General features: G+C 39.6%; 1 protein-coding gene across 1 annotated transcript in view; it reads right to left on the minus strand.

Annotated features, from left to right (window-relative positions):
• Positions 1–19455, minus strand: part of LOC106092832 (odorant receptor 22c) — a 70472-nt gene extending 51017 nt beyond the window's left edge. Inside the window, exons 1-4 of the mRNA XM_013259759.2 lie at positions 19125–19455; positions 18770–18956; positions 8795–8985; positions 3137–3318 (exon numbers count right to left, since the gene is read on the minus strand). Coding sequence (XP_013115213.2) covers positions 3137–3318; positions 8795–8985; positions 18770–18956; positions 19125–19455 — 891 coding nt within the window. The remainder of the gene's footprint in view (positions 1–3136; positions 3319–8794; positions 8986–18769; positions 18957–19124) is intronic.
• Positions 19456–19695: the final 240 nt, after the last annotated feature.

Genomic DNA, 19695 nt, shown 5'->3' on the forward strand with positions numbered 1-19695 from the left:
TGATATATAGCTGCCATATAAACCGATCTTGGGTCTTGACTTCTAGAGCCCATTTCTTGTCCGATTTGACTGAAATTTTGCACGTAGTGCTTTGGTATCACTTCCAACAACTGTGTTAAGTATGATTCAAATTGGTTAATAATCTGGTATAGCTGTTATATTAACCGATCTTGGATCTTGACTTCTTAAGCCAATAGAGCGCGAAATTCTCATCCGATTTGGCTGAAACTTTGCATGAGGTGTTTTGTTATGACTTCCTATAACTGTGCTAAGTATGGCGCAATTCTCATCCGATGTGGAAGAAATTTTGTACAACGGCTTCTCTCATGGCTTCCAGTGTCTCAAGAATTTAAATCTGGAGATCGGTCTATCTGGTTATAGACCGATTTAAACCATATTACGCACAGTTGCTGGAAGTCATAACAGAATACTACATGTAAAATTTCATACAAATCGGACAAAAATTACGGCTTATAAGGAACCAAGAAGTCAAATTGTGAGATCGGTTTATACGGGAGCTATATCTAAATATGAACCGATATGACCCATTTGCAATCCCCAATGACCTACATCAATACTAAGAATCAATGCAAAATTTCAAGCGGCTAGCTTTACGCATTCGACCGCTAGCGTGATTTCGACAGACGGATGGATAGATGGACATGGCTAGATCAACTCAGAGCGTCGAGACGATCAAGAATATATGTGGCACTTTATAGTTAATATTGAAAGGAAAGAGTCTTATTCAAACAATAGTAATGTGGATGAATGCGTGGAGCATCTGCTTTAAAAATGGAAGGTTCACGGTTCAACTCTCGGCTGCGATTAAGGTAAAGTTTTAATTTAATTTATAATTTGATTTATTCATAAAAAATGTGTCTTCTTCAAAGAAACTGAGCATTGGGAATGTGGTGGTGGAGAAAGGCCCGAACATGTTATTTTTATTTTTTAGCAACGTTCAATGTCATATGTCATTATTTTTTGACAACTTTTATACTTAGGCATAAGTACTTATTTTTGAACTATTAGTATGCTTGTGCAGATGGACTTTCCTGTTAAGTGATTAGAAACGATGCCTAAAAATAAGTAGTTATTAGTTTTTGAATGAGCTTACCTTTCTGGTAATGAGAGTTTTTGCTGGGTTGTCTGGAGGCTTAAGACCCTTTATTGGCAGATCGGCCTAAATAGCAGTTATATCTCAATATGGTCCGATTTTGCCCGTACTAGAACTAAACTTGCAAAAAGACGTATCTGTGCCAAATTTCAGCAATGTCTCAATTTTTGAAGACTCTAGAGTGATTACAATAGACGGACGGACAGACACTCGAACATTGTTAAATCGCCTTATAATTTTACGACGATCCGAAATATATATACATTGTACGATAGGAAATGAATATTTCGATGTGTTGCAAACGGAATGACTAAATGAATATATCCCCCTATCGTACGGTGGTGGGTTTTAAAAAGCGACAGCCGGACTATCAGCACAGAGAGGACATCGCTAGGCCGAATCAGCGTGAACTTCTGAGTTGCACTATACATTTTATAGCCACCGCGGTAGTGGTATATGTGTACTTAGTTTACCGATTTCATGCAAGGACCTAAAGCACTACATCCAACTCTGAACGTCGTGGCTGCACAGGTTATCGTTAACTGATCGCAGTAATACTTTGTAGTTTGCTTATTGAAATAAAAAAAAAAATACTTTTTGTTTTTTGGGGTACTCTAATGTATATACATTGGAGGGTCTCAAATCAATTTTTCGATGTGTGACAAACGGAATGGCGAAATTTGTATACCCAATTCCCTGGTGGATGTTATTAAAACATGCTGATAAAATAAAAATTGCATATATTGATTTCGGCAGAAGATGTGGGTAGAGAAAATTGTAGAAGAAGCAGAAATTATGTTTCTGAGAGAGGCCAGAGTGGTTTAAAAGGAACTTTCTACTGTGCCTGTTGTAAGGCAATGGATTAAAATGTCCAAGTAAGAAGCCTCAAATCATAGCAGATTTATGAGATTTTTTGTACAAAATCTTTTTTAATGACTGCCGACCTACCTAAATGGTTGTTTGAGAGTTTTTGTGTGGAAATTTAGGTATAAGGTTTCCAAAGATCATTCATTTCTGATCGTCCTTTGTTTGATGGAGTGTTTTTTTTTTTTTTTTTTTTTTTTAATGGAGCGCTTTAGATACTTGGAATCATTATCTACTGCCAAAAATTAAAAACCTAGTTTAAGATATTAAATTCAAACTGTGCTCCAATATATCTTCAAGTTGATACCCATATTGTACAGATGGCCATACGTGTCCGTATGGGGTTTTTTGGCGCACCCCCAGACACATGGTAACAAACATGGGAGTATCAAATTCCCACTCTAATCTTAATTACCTTTCATTTGACACTCATATTGTCCTGATTGTTCTTTATTAACTTTTAGGGGATTTTGGGGCTTGGTTCAAATCCTATAGGTGATTTAAGCCCGATATATTTGTACCAAACTTGAGTATTTGGGATCCTATAAGAGCGCAAACGAATCTTCAATTATTGGTGTAATGGAGGGTCCGTCAACAATTTCAAAAAAATTATGATCTTTTCGTTGAAATGGGAGCCAAACGCTAGGTTTTGATAAAATTTTATGAAAATCGGTTCACAAGATTTTGAGCGAATTTGCTTCGCTTTTTAAAAATTTTTGAAGTGTTTTTTGCAACGTAACGTCTTCGAAGCCTTAGTTAAAATCCCATCTCTGCACTAATTCAGCCACCCATTGCCTGCCCCTTCCCCATTGCTTACCTCCATAAATTTTTACTATGGCCAGGCTAATGGCATAATGGTGCAACCACAGCCAAAGTCTAAGTTACAAACACACCCACACACATAGCAGACGCACTTGATTAAAGAGAGTGCTATGCAGGGTGGCAAGAACGACGACTATTCATGACATGACCTCCATATACACTCTACCTACCTATATAGCGAAGACGCAAATGGCCGGGCGGTGATGGTGGTGAATTTCAATCGATTGTGCATTTTTATGTGTTTGCAACATTTTGGCAGCGGCGGTGGTGGTGCATGATGCTACAGTTTGTTATTATTCTTCTGTTTGTTGTTTCTATTTGGGTTGCAACACTTACCAACATTAAATCCAAAAGACTTGAGCATAAAACTAATGCTGCCGACAGGAAATGCAACAAAACGATAAGGGTAAAGTTTGCCGTAAAATCTGTACATAAATCGATGATCGCATTATGACGCTCCACAATGGCAGAAAGTTGTTGGCGGAAACGTTGATTTTGGGCCACAGTTGATGTTTCACCTTATGAAAAAAGACAGAAGAGCAAAATGCTATTAGTATCCTCATTAAGGTGAGTAAGAATATAATGTTGAAAAGTATGCAAATGTATTGGGTGAAACGAGGTAGAATAAGAAATGTGCCCTTTGTCCTATGGTTTGTGTATAAATTTGTGAATTTTTTTGGAATATTTTTAATTTTAAGCCCCCTTGAACTGTTAAACTACATAAGTCACTTTACAATGTGACAGTATCCAATTAGTTTATTTGCTCCACCGTAGCAAAAGTTGGTGACTGGGTCGACCAGCAGTGAGTATAGTTTGGACAAATTATAGCACAGCGTGAATGATGGAAAATCATGATGGAAGTTCCTTTTACGGGCATATACCCGATGTGCTGCTCTTTTCAAATTTGCTTTATCTAACATCAATGTAAGACATGATTTACCCTGTTCGACTTTTCGCTTGCCACTATCCAGAGTATATTGCATTGGAAAAGCGCTTGGATTTATGATTCTCATGCATTTTACCCCCATGAATACAAGCAGCAAGAAAGGCAAGAGGTTGCAAGGATGTTTTTTTATTTGTATTTGCTCAATATAATTGAGTTTGTTCTAGACAAAGAAGTGAAGACAATAAAAATTTTATTAGTTTTGGAATACCTTTTTTTCTCCCTACAAAGCTAAGTTCTATGGTAAGACATAAATGATAGATTAGAGAGTGATTTTTTTTACTATATGAACATCATTGATAGGAATTTAATTTTGTAAAATAGCGAAAGCCGTAGTGCAAGGATGACCACCAACAGGTCGGAAATGAATAAAGCTTTTATGAGCTTCAGACCCTAAACCGGCTATATGACACCTATATATATAAATACAGTCCGATCTGAACCATATACGGGTCCTATATTGGGACGGGTCCTATTTCAAATTTCAGCGAAATCGGGTAGTAAACAGAGTTTTTATGGGCTTCATATCTTTTATCGGCAAATCTGTCTATATGACAGCTATATCTAAATATAGTCCGATCTAAACCATATTTGGGTCCTATGTTGGGAGGCTTTTGACTACCCACTGTTTCAAATTTCTTTTATGGGCTTCAGACCGTTTATCAGCAGATCAGTCTAAATGACAGCTATATCTAAATATCGTCCGATCTGATCCATATTTATTTCAGACGGCGGTACGCTTAAAATAATCCACTGTTTCAAATTTCAGCAAAATTGGGCAATAAATAAAGCTTTTATGGGGTTTAGGCCCCTTATTGGAAGATCGGTATATATGGCAGCTATATATAAATATAGCCCGATCCGAACCATATTTAGGTCGGATGTTGGGAAGCTACTCTCTGTTTCAAATTTCAGCGAAATCGAATAAAAAATAAAGCATTTATGAGCATTACACCCTTTATCGGGACATTTCAGCCAAATCGGATAAAAAATATTGCTTTTATGGGCCTAAGACCTTGAATCGCGAGATTGGTCTATATGGCAGCTGCATCCAAATATGGTCCGATTTGGCCCGTTCAAGAACTAATAGTATGTATCATAAAGACGTATCTGTGCCAAATTTCAGCTCAATATCTCGATTTGTGAAGGGTGTAGAGTGATACGGACATCGTTAAAATGTCTTAGAATTTTACGACAATCCGAAATATATATACTTTGTAGGGTCGGAAATTGATATTTCGATGTGTTGCAAACGGAATGACTAAATGAATATACCCCCTATCCTACGGTGGTGGGTATAATAAGCTGAATTTAAGGTTTTTATCCCTTAAAAAGTGAATTTATTACCTGATTTCGCTAAAACTGTGACTTGTATACGAGTTATCGGTACCTGAATCAACTAATATCCAGACCAGCCCCTAATTAGCTTTAATAAAATAGAGATTCATGGTGGTGAGCATGCAAAGTTCGGCATGGCAGAAATTTCGAGTCTTTCGGGTGTAATGACAAGCAGTTTGCCCTGCAATCCATTGTTTTTCTTGCTTTGGGGATCAAAATCACGCTGGCCTCTAATGCCAGGCTCGCTCTGAAAATGTCTTCCATCCATGGTAGTGTAACTCCAAGAGATCCCTGCAGCACCGCTGGAATGTTTTTCTCCAGTCCGGCCGATTCAAATGGCTGCAATGTCCTGTCCTTCGGCAATGCCACCAATGGGGTCTTCTAAAGGTGCAGCTACTGTAGGTAATGCGACATCTTGACCTTCGCTTGGCTGCCTGGAGTATGGATCTCCTTCAGTAGTTCCACCGTTTCCTGGTTGCTCTCGGGGTAAGTTCTGTCCTCCCTCCTTAGGGAGCTGGTGGGCTGGGATCCTTCGAGAGCTCTTTGCGTGACCTAGATACCTCAGTGGTTCCCTCCAATTCCATGCAAAACTTTGCCCAGGAACTTTCCTTTGCTCTACATTTTATACCCACCACCAAAGGATGGAGGTAAATTCATTGATCAGCATTGAAATCTAAGACGATCCAGCCATGTCCGTTCTTCTGTCCGTTCGTCTGTCCGTTCTTCTGTCCGTTAAAATCACGCTACAGTCTTTAAAAATAGAGATATTGATCTGAAACATTTCCCAGATTCTTTTTTTTTCTCCATAAGCTGGTTAAGTTTGAAGATGAGCTATATCGGACTACATCTTGATATAGCCCCCATATAGACCAATCCGCCGATTTAGGGTCTTAGGCCCATAAAAGCCACATTTATTTTCCGATTTTGCTGAAATTTGGGACAGTTAGTTGTATTAGGCCCTTCGACATCCTTCGTCAATTTTACTCAGATCGGTCCAGATTTGGATATAGACATATAGACCGATCCTCCGATTTAGGGGTTTAGGGCTATAAGAGCCACATTTATTATCCGATGTCGCTGAAATTTGGGACAGTGAGTGAGTGTTAGGCCCTCCGACATCTTTCTTCAATTTGGTTCAGATCAGTCTAGATTTGATTTGGATATAGCCGCCACATAGACGGATCTCTCTATTTAAGGTTTGGGCCCATAAAAGGTGCATTTATTGTCCGATGTCGCCAAAATTTGGGACAGTAAGATAAGTTTAGCCCCTCAACATATTTCTGCAATTTGGCCTAGAGCGATTAAGATTTGGATATATTTAGCTGCCATATAGACCGATTGCTCGATTTAAGGTTTTGGGGCCATAAAAGGCGCACTTATTGTCCGATGTCGCCAAAATTTGGGACAGTGAGTTGTGTTAGGCTATTCGACATTTTTCTGCAACTTGGTCCAAATCGGTCCAGATTAGGATATAGCTGCCATATAGACCGATCTCTCGATTTAAGATTTTGGGACCATAAAAGGCGCACTTATTGTCCGATTTTGCTGAAATTTGGAACAGTGAGTTGTGTTAGGCTCCTCAACATTTTTCTGAAAATTGGCCCAAATCGGTTAAGATTTGGACACAGCTGCCATATGGACCGATATCTCGATTTAAAGTCTTGGTCCCATAAAAGACCCTTATATAATCCGATTTCACTGAAAGTTGACACTGTGATTCATGTTAGGCTTTTCGACATTCGTGTCGTATATGGTTCAGATCGGTGTTTTTTTAGATATAGCTTCTAAAAAAATCAATTTTATTATACTCAATTGGACAATGACTTGTTGACCCCTTCACCCTTTACCTGTTGGAGATCTTTTCATCCCGTAGACCATGTTATAGTGATACTTGCAATCCAATATATGAAATTGTGTTTTTATGGGTATAGAGTAAACCTGCCTTTCCCTACCACCGAACCAGAAAACATCGTCACCGTATCCGTGAGCCTCTACGCCAGAACCGAAGACAAAGATCTGCTGGTCAGCCCGGTTAGCACTCAATTTATAGAAGGAGTGCCCTTCAACAAAGCGCCCCTATCTTTCCCAAACACCATTCATTGTTCGTACCAACAATTGACGGCTTCCACCGACGCTCACCGAAATTTCCCAATCATCTATAAATTGGCGGCAGTCGGTAACCGCACCAACAGCAGGGTCTTGAACTTGCAACTGCCTCTCCTTCGAGACTACACCAGCTGGGCCCACATTATCCTGTAACTCAACCATCCTCCAAGAGAGCTTCTGCAATCGAATGCTCGTAAGCAAGAGCCGAAGGCGATTACCTACTGACCCCTCACCACATTGTCATACACATGCATAACATAAGCTACCTTATTGTCAACCCTCGACTCTAAATAACTTGTGCTATTTATCACTTAAGGTTTGAGGGTCCTTCAGTTTGCCATGCCGGCGATTGAACTTATTGTACATCAGTCTTCGACAAAACCATTGTTTGGTTCTAGGACATGCAGAGCCGTTCAGGAATTTCATGATCCTCTTGACTAGCATATCCTCAAACGTTTCTATTTTCTTCTCAAGTCTTCATTTTATTAAGCGGTTAAAAATATTCCCACACCGCATTCATTTTGTTTAGCAGGAGAAATACTTTTGCAATATTTTCATCGAAGCTGAAGCATATATAACGAAAAATCAGAGAACAATTGTCAGCATAGACCTCCCTGTAACATATTCTTCCCCTGATAAACTGCGATCAAGGGTAACAACTTTTATATCCCCACTGTTACTGGCAACCAAGTTAGGTCTATTTCTTTTATTACAAATTGTGATTTGGCAACTTATTATTCGATACTAGCTCACTACTAACATTGACTTATGAACTTCACCATATTTGGTGAAGTGCAGTTTTCCACCATACCAGTGTTCCATATTGTAGCACAGGTTTCCCTATGGTCGTGTAAAATCGTTATATCACCCTTGGATGAAGTCCCCCACTTCATACCGAACAATCTCCTGCAGAAGGCGAAGAGCTTTCCCAGTTTTCCCTTCCCGAACATTTTTAAAATGTTCTCTCTATACTTTAAAACCAATGCCACTTTGTTATTAGTCGCTGTAGTAGTTGTGTAGAGTTCAAAGAAAACAGAGGGACTATTTGTTGTAATGCAATTATACAACTATGCCGATGATGTCTGCATTTTGTGTTTTCAACAACTTGAATTCGCTCCTAATTCGATATAAATTTTAGGTTAAGAATGCATTTTTAACCGCTTTTTCATAAGGACCTTTAGGCACTCGTGCTGGTTCGTCAAATTAGATATTGGCTGCAATCAACATTAGTTGTACGTTTAGTTGGAGTGGAGCGCAAATTATTTACAACGACAAGGAGTTTGTAACAAATTCGTGTATGCTCACCGTCATTATCAGCGGTGTTGAATCTCGGTGTAATTACGTTCTAATTTACGCAAATATGCGCACACCCATTCACCTGCATTCACATATACATACACATTTTATTTACGCGTATTACGCTCGTCAGTAAACATATCACATCAAAAGTTACACACACACACATACAAATTATGTTTAAAATGTATTTCTATATGTATGCATGTATAAATATTTAAATTTAATTTGCATTTAGGAATTTGTGTGCATTTGAGTGTGCCTGTTTGCGTGCGTGTGTGTGTGCGTGTGTCTGCATTCCTGGTACTTACATTCACTTAGCTCTGCAAATATGCTGCGTATGTCGTGCTGCAGCATACTAAACACACCACACATGTACATGGAGGCACACACAAAGAAGCCATCACAGAAGCTGAATGTGAACACTGTCATGGCACCGGATGATGTTAGCATGGCATATGTAAAGGGAAATAGGGGATACTTTACAAATATTTCCGGTACACTGGTTGCATTTGTGCCGCCAAAAAAAAAAAAAAAAAATAGATTAGGTAAAAACACCCATGCCAGCACCAATCGCAGCCATAAAAATTTCGGTGATATCCAGCAATGGAGGAGAATCAAGGGAATACAGAAAAAAGTAAAAAAAATCAAAGATTAAAATTTTAACCAGCAGTACAAAATTTTATTCCAATAGTTAAGCAAAGGGATTCGAAAGGGAAAAATATATTTAAAATATGGTGGCCAATAAACCAACTGCAAGTAAAGTTGGCATTCTTCAACAACTAAAATTATTTACACCCTACAGTACTTACATGCTGTGGTGAATAGTATTAAAACCTAGTTTACGCAGAGAAAAGAGAGGTAGACTAATAAGTATAGGGATCGACCTAGAATCACTCTCAGATTCTATCCGGCCATGAAAATTGATTTTTTATTCGAATTTCTTGGAATTGGACCTAAATTGGAATGTTGGAAGAAGCTTAAAAGAAGTAGGTTCTGATTCAGATGTAGTTTCCATATGTATGATCGGCTACCGGAGCGCAGAGGTTACCATGTCTGCCTGTGAAGCTCAACGCCTGAGTTCGAATCCTGGTGGGACCATCAGAAAAAAAAAACTCAACAAAATTGCAGAAATATGTGGAGGGGTTTAGCTTAACTCACTGTCCCAAATTTCGGCAACATCGGACAATAAATGCGCCTTTTTATGAGCGCAAGACATTAAATCGAGAGATCGGTATATATGACAGTTATATCCAAATCTAGACCGATCGGAGCCAAATTGAAGAAAGATGTCGAAGGGCCTAATACAACTCACGGTCCCAAATTTCGGCGATATCGGATGATAAATGCGCCTTTTATTTCCCCAAAATCTAGAATCGAGAGATCGGTCTATATGGCAGCTATATCCAAATCTAGACTGATCTGTGCTATATTGCAGAAGTATATCAAGGGGCTTAACCTAACTCACTGTCTAAAATTTCGGCGACATCCGACAATAAATGCGCCTTTTATGCCCCCAAAACTTTAAATCGAGAGATCGGTCTATATGGTAGCTATATCCAAACCTGATCCGATCAGGGCCAAATTGACGAACGATGTCGAAGGGCCTAACGCAACTCACGGTCCCAAATTCAGCAAAATCGGATAATATTGGGTTGCCCAAAAAGTAATTGCGGATTTTTTAAAAGAAAGTAAATGCATTTTTAATAAAACTTAGAATGATCTTTAATCAAATATACTTTTTTTACACTTTTTCTCTAAAGCAAGCTAAAAGTAACAGCTGATAACTGACAGAAGAAAGAATACAATTACAGAGTCACAAGCTGTGAAAAAATTTGTCAACGCCGACTATATGAAAAATCCGCAATTACTTAATGGGCAACCATAAATTTGGCTTTTATGGGCTTAAGACCCTAAATCGGAGGATCGGATGACAAAATGAGAAATTGGCGGTGGTTTTCCCCCTCCTAATGCTGGCAACATATGTGAGGTACTGTGCCATGTAAAAACTACTCTCGAAAGAGTCGTCGCACCAAATGACTGCAACATTTGTGAGGTATTATGCCATACAAAAACTTCTCTCCAAAGAGGTATATCACTGCGACATGCCGTTTGGATTCGGCTATAAAAATGAGGATCATTATTATTGAGCTTAAACTTGAATAGGACTGCACTCATTAATATGTGAGAAGTTTGCCCCCGTTCTTTAGTGGAATGTTCATGCGTTATGGTTTATATGGTTTATATCGGTTCAATTTGGACCATACTTGACACAATTGTTGGAAATCCTAGTCGAATACGTTGTAAAAACTTTTAGTTAAATCGGACAAAAATTGCGGTTTGTAGGGGCTCAAGAACTCAAATCTGAAAATCGGTTTATACAGGAGCTATATCAGGTTATTGACCGATTTGGACCGTAGTCATCACAGATATTGTCAAAACAGAACACTTTGTGCAAATTTTAAGTCAAATCGGACAATAATTGGGGCTTCCAGGGGCTCAAATAATCAGATTGGGAGATCGGTTTATATGAGAGCTATATCCAAATCTGAGCCCATATGGCCCTTTTCCAATCCCCTATGACACATATCAATAATAAGTATCTGTGCAAAATGTTAAGCGGCTAGATGGACTCAGGATGTCGAGACGATCAAGAATATATATACTTTGTGGGGTCTCAGATCAATATTTCGAGATGTTACAAACGGAATTACTTGATTAGTATACCACTATCCTATGGTGGTGGGTATAAAAAGAAATCGAAGTTAGATATTCCATGCTACTTACAAAATCCTTTATTGTGTTCCATAAAACGCCCTATGCTGGTTCATGTCTGGTATTGCGTCCCCACCTAATTACCGGTGTCTGTTAGCTGCGAAAGTCGGGCAATGCCATAGAATATGCTCCAACGTCTCATCATCTTCCCCATATGATATCACTTGCCGCACCGATTTGGCTTAAGTGAGCTCGTAGTCCTAAATCTCATTATGATACCGAAAACTATACTGACCTCCTTCTTACTTGATTTCAGTAATAGCCTCGTCCTCTCACTATCCGGTTCACTGCATATGAATTTTCGCCGTCCTACCGACAGCGAAAATCCATAGTATTACATGCGCGTTTTTGTCGACCACTCCCTTAACATGGACTGCGTCACTACTAAAGGCTTCAGGATGACCAAGTTTATTGACGGCAGTCACTGCCGAATCGTCTGCTCTTTCAGTTCCCCTTATTCCGCAACAACTCGGCAATCAACGATGCGTATGGTGCCATTCTCAGAGAAGGTGTTTATTTCCCTCTTACCCTTAAAGACTGTTCGTGACCTTATCGTCCTGGTTGTTATTGTCCTAATGGCCAGTTTATTGTCCGTTAAACCTCTTCTAATCCATCCGGGTTTCCTATAGTCTCCTCGATTATACGACGATGGTATGACCTGCTACTATCCAATATCGATTCTACCATCGCCTTTAGTCTCATAGCCCCAAATGGCCTCATAGCTTCACACATAATGTGTGTATCATTGAGTATCTAGAATAGTCTCTAGCGTCGTCCTCATCGCTCTTCCCTTGCCAAGATAACATGTTCTCTCTACCTGATGTAAGGTCCTGATCTTCGCCTGCAGGACCGTGTGTTCTCAATGTGGACCCTCAGGCCCACTCTGTCCTCTAGCTTTGATCCATTCGTGTGACATGATCTTCCAGGTGGCAATACTAGGATTTCGTCAGTCCAAGACTGTGCCGCTGGCAGCAGTGCCTCGCACTCGATCTCAAGTGACGTCTCAGGCATCCGAACGGAAGCCTCCTCTCTTCCTTCAAGGTTTCCTATCGTCGCCTCGATTATACCGCGATGGTATGAACTGCTTCCAGCCTCAATCCATTCTCCCCTTGCCTTAAGTGTCCATGGCCGCAGTGGCTGAAACACACTCAATCTGTATGTTAATGGGTCGAATATTTAGAATAGTCTCTAGCGCCCTAGTGAGCTTCTCTGAACCTGTTGTATGGTCCTTATGTTGCACTTTTTCTCCATAGCAGTTCACCAAACTACTGAGGTGTAAGTAAGTATTGGTCTAATCACGCTCCCGTAGAGGCAAAGGACTATCCTCGGATTCAATCCCCATTTCGAGCCTACGGCCCATCTACATAGTACCCAACATCTGTGAGCCATCTCAGTACGCTCCTGAATATGACGCTTCCAATTAAGTTTACTGTCCAAGATCACTCCTCAGTATTTGACCTTGTCAGCAAACTGTATTAGAAAATTAGTATACCCCCATCCCATGGTGGTGGTGGCTATAAAGATCTGTATTTTCTATCAGGGGTATAAAATAGAGGGTATCCTAACCTATCGAAAATCATTAAAATTTTTGTATAAGAGGTATAAAATTGAGGGTATCCTAACCTGTCGAAACGCATCAAAATTTTTGTCTATTGCAGTCGATGGTAGTTGATATTTTAATTAGTTGCCATACAAACTCTTCACCATTTTGTGTAATTAACATGTCCTTTCGAGTGGATTATTTAAATCTGTGTGGTTTGTTTTGAGTTCTTTCATATCAATGATTGAATGTTTTAATTATTTTGTCATTGCAAAATCGAATTCAAACAAAATTAGCTAGAACCACCATCGATGGTGGTGGTTTTTTCGATGGCTGCAATACATACTTAGAAATTCATTACCGCAAATTCGGTGTTGTTTGGGAAAAGGAAAGAGTTAAAACTAAATGTTCTATGAACATTTCATTGATGTATGTTTTTTTTTGTATGTTTTCGATGAGACCATGAGCTACACATGCTCTGATGAAGAAACTCATCCATGGCAATATTTGTATTGCCTTAATTTAGAAGCCATATACCACCCGAAACAAAGTTTTTGAACTGAACCATATAAACTGCGAATTGTTGTAACACTGTTACATGGCCTAGGACCTGTATTATTTGTCAACGTGGTATTTATACCCAAGCCCAGAATGGTAAGTTATGCGACACTAAAGGCTTACAGAAAAGCCTTACGTCCTTTCTACTAGGGCATCAGAGATTATTCTTGATATCCGGCCCGTTGATATCCATAATTAAGGCGATGAGAGAATGGATAGAGGATATGAGCAGGTCATACCAGCACGGTTTAATCGAAGCAACGATAGGAAATCTTTAGGGAATAAAAGAGGTTTCCGATGGGAGTTTTATCTTAATCTGATTCGATTTAGATGAAATTTTGCACACGTATTGGGATGTCAATTAAACCATTTGTAGAGATCGGTCCAAAATTGTGGCTTCTACAGACTTAAAAGGCCATATCGGATGAAAAATATATGTGAGAGCTATATTTAAATCTGGACCGATTTTTATGAAACTTTTCACACATATGAGCACGTTGAATAAAACGGTCCATGCCAACTTTTGTAAAGATCGGACCAAAATTGTGCCTGCTACAGCCTTAAAAGACCATATCGGATGAAAGATATATATGAGAGCTATATATAAACCTGATCCGATGATGATGCAAACATATTGGGACGTCACAAAAAGCACTTCGTGCCAAATTTTGTAAAGATCGGACCAAATTTGTGCCTTCTACAGTCTTAATAGGTCAAATCGGACCAAAGATATATGTGGGAGCTATATCTAAATCTGAACCGATTTAGATGAAATTTTGCACACATATTGGGACGTCACACGAAAAATTTCATGCGAAATTTGGTAGAGATTGCACCAAAATTGCGGCTCCTACAGCTTTAATAGGGCATATCGGATGAAAGATATAGATGGGAGCTATATCTAAATCTGGACTTATATCAATGAAATTTTACAAGCATTTTGGGTCATTAAAAGAACACTTTGTTCCTTTTGTAAGGATCGGACTAAAATTGTAACTTCTACAGCTTTAAAAGGGCACACCGAAAGAAAGTTATATATGGGAGATATATGTAAATCTGGACCGATTTTTTTTTTTTAAATCAATAGCGTTCGTCCATGGACCAAAAAAGACACTTATGCAAAATTTTGTAAAAATCGGACAACAAATGCGACCTGTACCTTGATTACAAGGATACATCGAGAGACAGACAGACGGACATTGCTAAATCGAATCAGGAAGTGATTCTAAGCCGATCCGTATATTTATCGATGGGTCTAGCTCTTCTCCTTCTTAGCGTTGCAAACAAATGCAAAAATCTATAATTCCCTGTACCACAGTGGTGGTGTAGGGTATAAATATCAATCGATATTCAATCAAAAAATTAAATATCGAGTGTGACGTCGAGTGTGAACATCTTAACGGACAGTCGACTGGCTATCAGGGTATTAACAACCAGGACGGTAAGGTCGCGAACGGTCTTGGTGTGTAAGATGGAGATTAACCCTTTCTCTGAGGATGGTACAATCCGTATGGTTTGGATGCCGGGTCATAGCGGAGTAAGGGGAATTAAAGTAGCAGACGACTAGGCAGTGAAGGTCAGAAGACTGAAGTCAATAAACTTGGTTAAGCCAAAGATTTTCGGTTTAGCGCAGTCCCAGTTAAGGGCTTGGATGGTGAACACGCATATAACAATGTGGAATAGCGAAACGGTCGGTAAGATCACAGAAATCCTATGGGTAGATCCGTGTCATGAGGAGACGAGGCTGTTAATGAAAGGAAGTAAGAAGGAGGTCAGTATAACTTTCGGCATCATAACGGGACACATAGGACTACGAGCTCATTTATGTAAAATCGGTGAGGAAAGGGATGGTATGTGGGTAAAATGATGACACTATATAACATTTCCTAAGTAGTTTTCCGGCTTTCGCAGCTAACAGACACAATTCCAGAAAATGAAAGAAAATTCCAGATATGGTCCAACTTAGGGGCGTGTATGAAGAAAATTTCAGGATTTTGTAAGGAGCACTCGATTTTGGACTTATAGTTTTTTTCGAGGTTACTGTTTTGTATTTAGAGCGCATAACAAGCCTATTATTGGTTTAGGTGTATGTCCTTAGTGACATGTGGGGGATTAATATCTGCACTCCCTTCTCAACATAACCTAACCTGCCCGATTTAGGTGCATTTTTATTCCCACCACCATAGGAGGGGGGTATACTAATCTAGTTATTCCGTTTGTAACATCTCAAAATATTCGTCTAAGACCCCATAAAGTATATATATTCTTGATCGTCTTGATGTTCTGAGTCGATCTAGCCATTTTCGTCTGTCCGTCCGTCTGTCTCGATGTTCTGAGTCGATCTAGCCATGTCTGTCCGTCCGTCAGTCGAAATCACGATAGCGGTCGAACGCGTAAAGTTAGCGGGCTTAAAATTTTGCACAGATACTTAATATAGATATTGGTCGTTGTGGATTACAAATGGGCCATACCGGTTCAGATTTGGATATAGCTGTTATATAAACCGATCACACTATTTGACTTCTTGGTCCCTTACAAGCCGCAAGTTTTGGTCCGATTTGGCTGAAATTTTGCATGTCGTGTTATGACTTCCAACAACTGTGCCAAGTACGGTCCGAATCCATCTTTAACCTGATACAGCTCCCATATAAACCGATCTCACAATTTGACTTCTTGAGCCCCTGAAAGGCGCAATTTTTGTCCGATTTGGCTGAAGTTTTGGATGCAGTGTTCTGTTGCGACTTCCAACAACTGTGTTTCGTACAGTCCAAATCGGTTAAGAACCTGATAAAGCTCTCATATAAACCGATCTCCCGATTTGACTTCTTGAGCCCTTACAAGCCGCACTTTTTGTCCGATTTGGCTGGAAGTTTGCATATAGTGTTGTGCTATAACTCCCAACAATTGTGCAAAGTATGGTCCAAATCGGTCTATAACCAGATATAGCTCCCATATAAACCGATCTCCCGATTTGACTTTTGGTCTATTATATTTTCATACCCATCATCATAGGATGGGGGTACACTAATTTCCTCATTCTGTTTGTAACTCCTCGAAATATTCGTCTAAGACCCCATAAAGTATATATATTCTTGATCGTCATGACATTTTAAGTCGAACTAGTCATGTCCGTCCGGCTGTCCGTTCGGCTGTCCGACCGGCTGTCCGACCGGCTGTCCGACCGGCTGTCCGACCGGCTGTCCGTCCGTCTGTCCGTCCGTCTGTCCGTCTGTCCGTCCGTCCGTCTGTCCGTCCGTCTGTCCGTCCGTCCGTCTGTCCGTCCGTCCGACTGTCCGTCTGTCCGTCCGTCTGTCCATCTGTCTGTCGAAAGCACGCTAATTTTCGAAGGAGTAAAACTAGCTGCTTGAAATTTTGCACAAACACTTCTTATTAGTGTAGGTCGGTTGGGATTGTAAATGGGCTATATCGGTACACGTTTTGATATAGCTGCCATATAAACCGATCTGGGGTCTTGACTTCTTGAGCCGCTAGAGGGTACAATTCTTATCCGATTTGTCTGAAATTTTGCACGAGGCGTTTTATTATGACTTCCAACAACTGCGCTAAGTATGGTTCAAATCGGACCATGATCTGATATGGTTGTCATATAAACCTATCTGGGGTCTTGACTTCTTGAGCGTCTAGAGTGCGCAATTCCTATCCGATTTGGTTGAAATTTTGCATGAGGTGTTTTATTATGACTTCCAACAACTGTGTTAAGAATAGTTCAAATCGGTCTATAACCTGATATAGCTGCCATATAAATCGATCTGGGATCTTGACTTCTTGAGCCACTAGAGGCCGCAATTCTCATTCGATTTGGCTGAAATTTTGCACAAAGTCTTTTGTTATAACTTCCAAAAACTGTGCTAAGTATGCTTTAAATCGGCTCATAACCTGATATAGCTCTCATATAAACCCATCTAGAATCTTAATTTCTCAAGCCCCCTAGTGGGCGCAACTCTAACCGATTTGGCTGAAACTAAGTGCAATGGCTTCTCCCATGACCTTCAACATACATCTGATGGTCTGAAACGTTCTATAGGCTGATACAGCCCCTATAGGGCATAATTCTTATCAGATTTGCACAGTGACTTCACTATAGTCTTCAATATTCACTTCATTTGTGTTCCGGGTTATAACTGGATATATCTCCAATAGCATAACAATTCTTATCCATTATCCTTTGTTATCCTAAACAGAGATACCGCACAAAGAACTCGACAAATGCGATCCATGGTGGAGGGTATATAAGATTCGGGCCGGGCGAACTTATTACAATATATTATAAAGGGTGATTTTTTTGGGGTTAGGATTTTCATGCATTAGTATTTGACAGATCACGTGGGATTTCAGACATGGTGTCAAAGAGAAAGATGCTCAGTATGCTTTGACATTTCATCATGAATAGACCTACTAACGAGCAACGCTTGCAAATCATTGAATTTTATTACCAAAATCAGTGTTCGGTTCGAAATGTGTTCATTCACCGTAACGTTGCGTCAACAGCATCTTTGAAAAAATACGGTCCAATGATTCCACCAGCGTACAAACCACACCAAACAGTGCATTTTTCGGGATGCATGGGCAGTTCTTGAACGGCTTCTGGTTGCTCTTCACTCCAAATGCGGCAATTTTGCTTATTTACGTAGCCATTCAACCAGAAATGAGCCTCATCGCTGAACAAAATTTGTCAAAATTTGAACACATTTCGAACCGAACACTGATTTTGGTAATAAAATTCAATGATTTGCAAGCGTTGCTCGTTAGTAAGTCTATTCATGATGAAATGTCAAAGCATACTGAGCATCTTTCTCTTTGACACCATGTCTGAAATCCCACGTGATCTGTCAAATACTAATGCATGAAAATCCTAACCTCAAAAAAATCACCCTTTATTTTATTTTATTTTGTTTGCTTTGTTTATCCTGTTTTTTTCTTGAGCAAATTTCATTAAATTTTGTCTTTAGAGTTAATTATATATGTGACCTTTCATTCATATTTCTTGTGAGTTGCCCATTCGATTCTGTTCAACCTTTCAAAAATTAACTACCATACCCATACGGATCACCTCAATCTCCAAACAGCATCTGTTTAGTTGTACATAGGCACCTCACCCACACACACACACTAGATGTTGCTATCGAATTTTGCTTCTTACCATCCTTTTGTTCACGGTAATGTTCCAAAATGTTTTAAGCCCCTTATACTCCTCATTGAAATAAATATTAGGCATCTTATCTACCATTTCCACTTGGACTGTGAAGAATTTAGTTCTGCTAATTTAGATTCTCATTCAGAGCAATGACGAATTACAATTTTTAATTAGGAATACTATGGGCATTACTGCTAACATTCCTTAATTCTACTGCCTTTATCATGGGATGAGTTGTAGCTCGCCACTCATACTTACATTATATTGAAAGGAAGCACATGCTGCAGCGGCTCATTTTGCAGGTAGCGCATAAGATTTGCCGCAAGAGGGCGTATATTGAAGAAAATGTTCGTTGTCATGCCAGATGTGATGAGTATGAAGCTGTAGATACTGCCAATTGAGGCAAATCGTTCGACGATTTCCATTTTCTCCTTACAATGGTTTTCTGAAATTAAATCAAAAGTGAGCTACGGCCATAAGGTGCTCGCTCGCGCTGGTGGTGCATTTCGTGCTCATTAGCAAACAAGGATAATTAAAATTTAATTAAAGTTGAGTGCCACAGGAGATAGGCGGCTGGCTTGGGGGCCATTTGCATTGCCCTGTCGTCACTTACCAGCCATTAGCATTTTGCGCATCCGTTGCACAATGTCATACCATTGACGATTGTAGGTGAAGAAAACCAATATCTTCAAAAGCGATATGACCTTAGTCACGCCGGGGCAAAAGGCTTCCAGGGCAGACACCAAGTCATCCAAATACACAACGCCATAAAGATTCTCACCCACCGCACCGATACCCACCACAAATGTGCTGAACACGAAAAGCGATGATTTGATGCAGGTATAATGACGTTGTGGCCAAATGCCACACATGCGACCGCTTATCCGTGGTATCAGCATGAAGCTTTTCGTTATTGGCGTCGTTGTCTTGAGAAAATCTAACATTGCGTTTTTGCTGCTGAAGAGAGGGGTAAGATGATGAAGTTCCTAAGAGGTTGAAGTGCTGTCTGTGTGGAATTAATTGAATATTTTGAAATAAGCTGCCGGAGTGTGATTTTAATTTCTAAATTAATAGAGAACAAGAAGAAATATTCTTTGATTAATACCAAAATTTGGCAGGGTTTCACTGGTATGAAGGATATGTGAAATGTTATTTAGAGCTATTGGTGCATTACAAATGAAAGT

Source organism: Stomoxys calcitrans, chromosome 3, assembly GCF_963082655.1.
Source record: "Stomoxys calcitrans chromosome 3, idStoCalc2.1, whole genome shotgun sequence".
In the NCBI taxonomy this organism is placed as follows: domain Eukaryota; kingdom Metazoa; phylum Arthropoda; class Insecta; order Diptera; family Muscidae; genus Stomoxys; species Stomoxys calcitrans.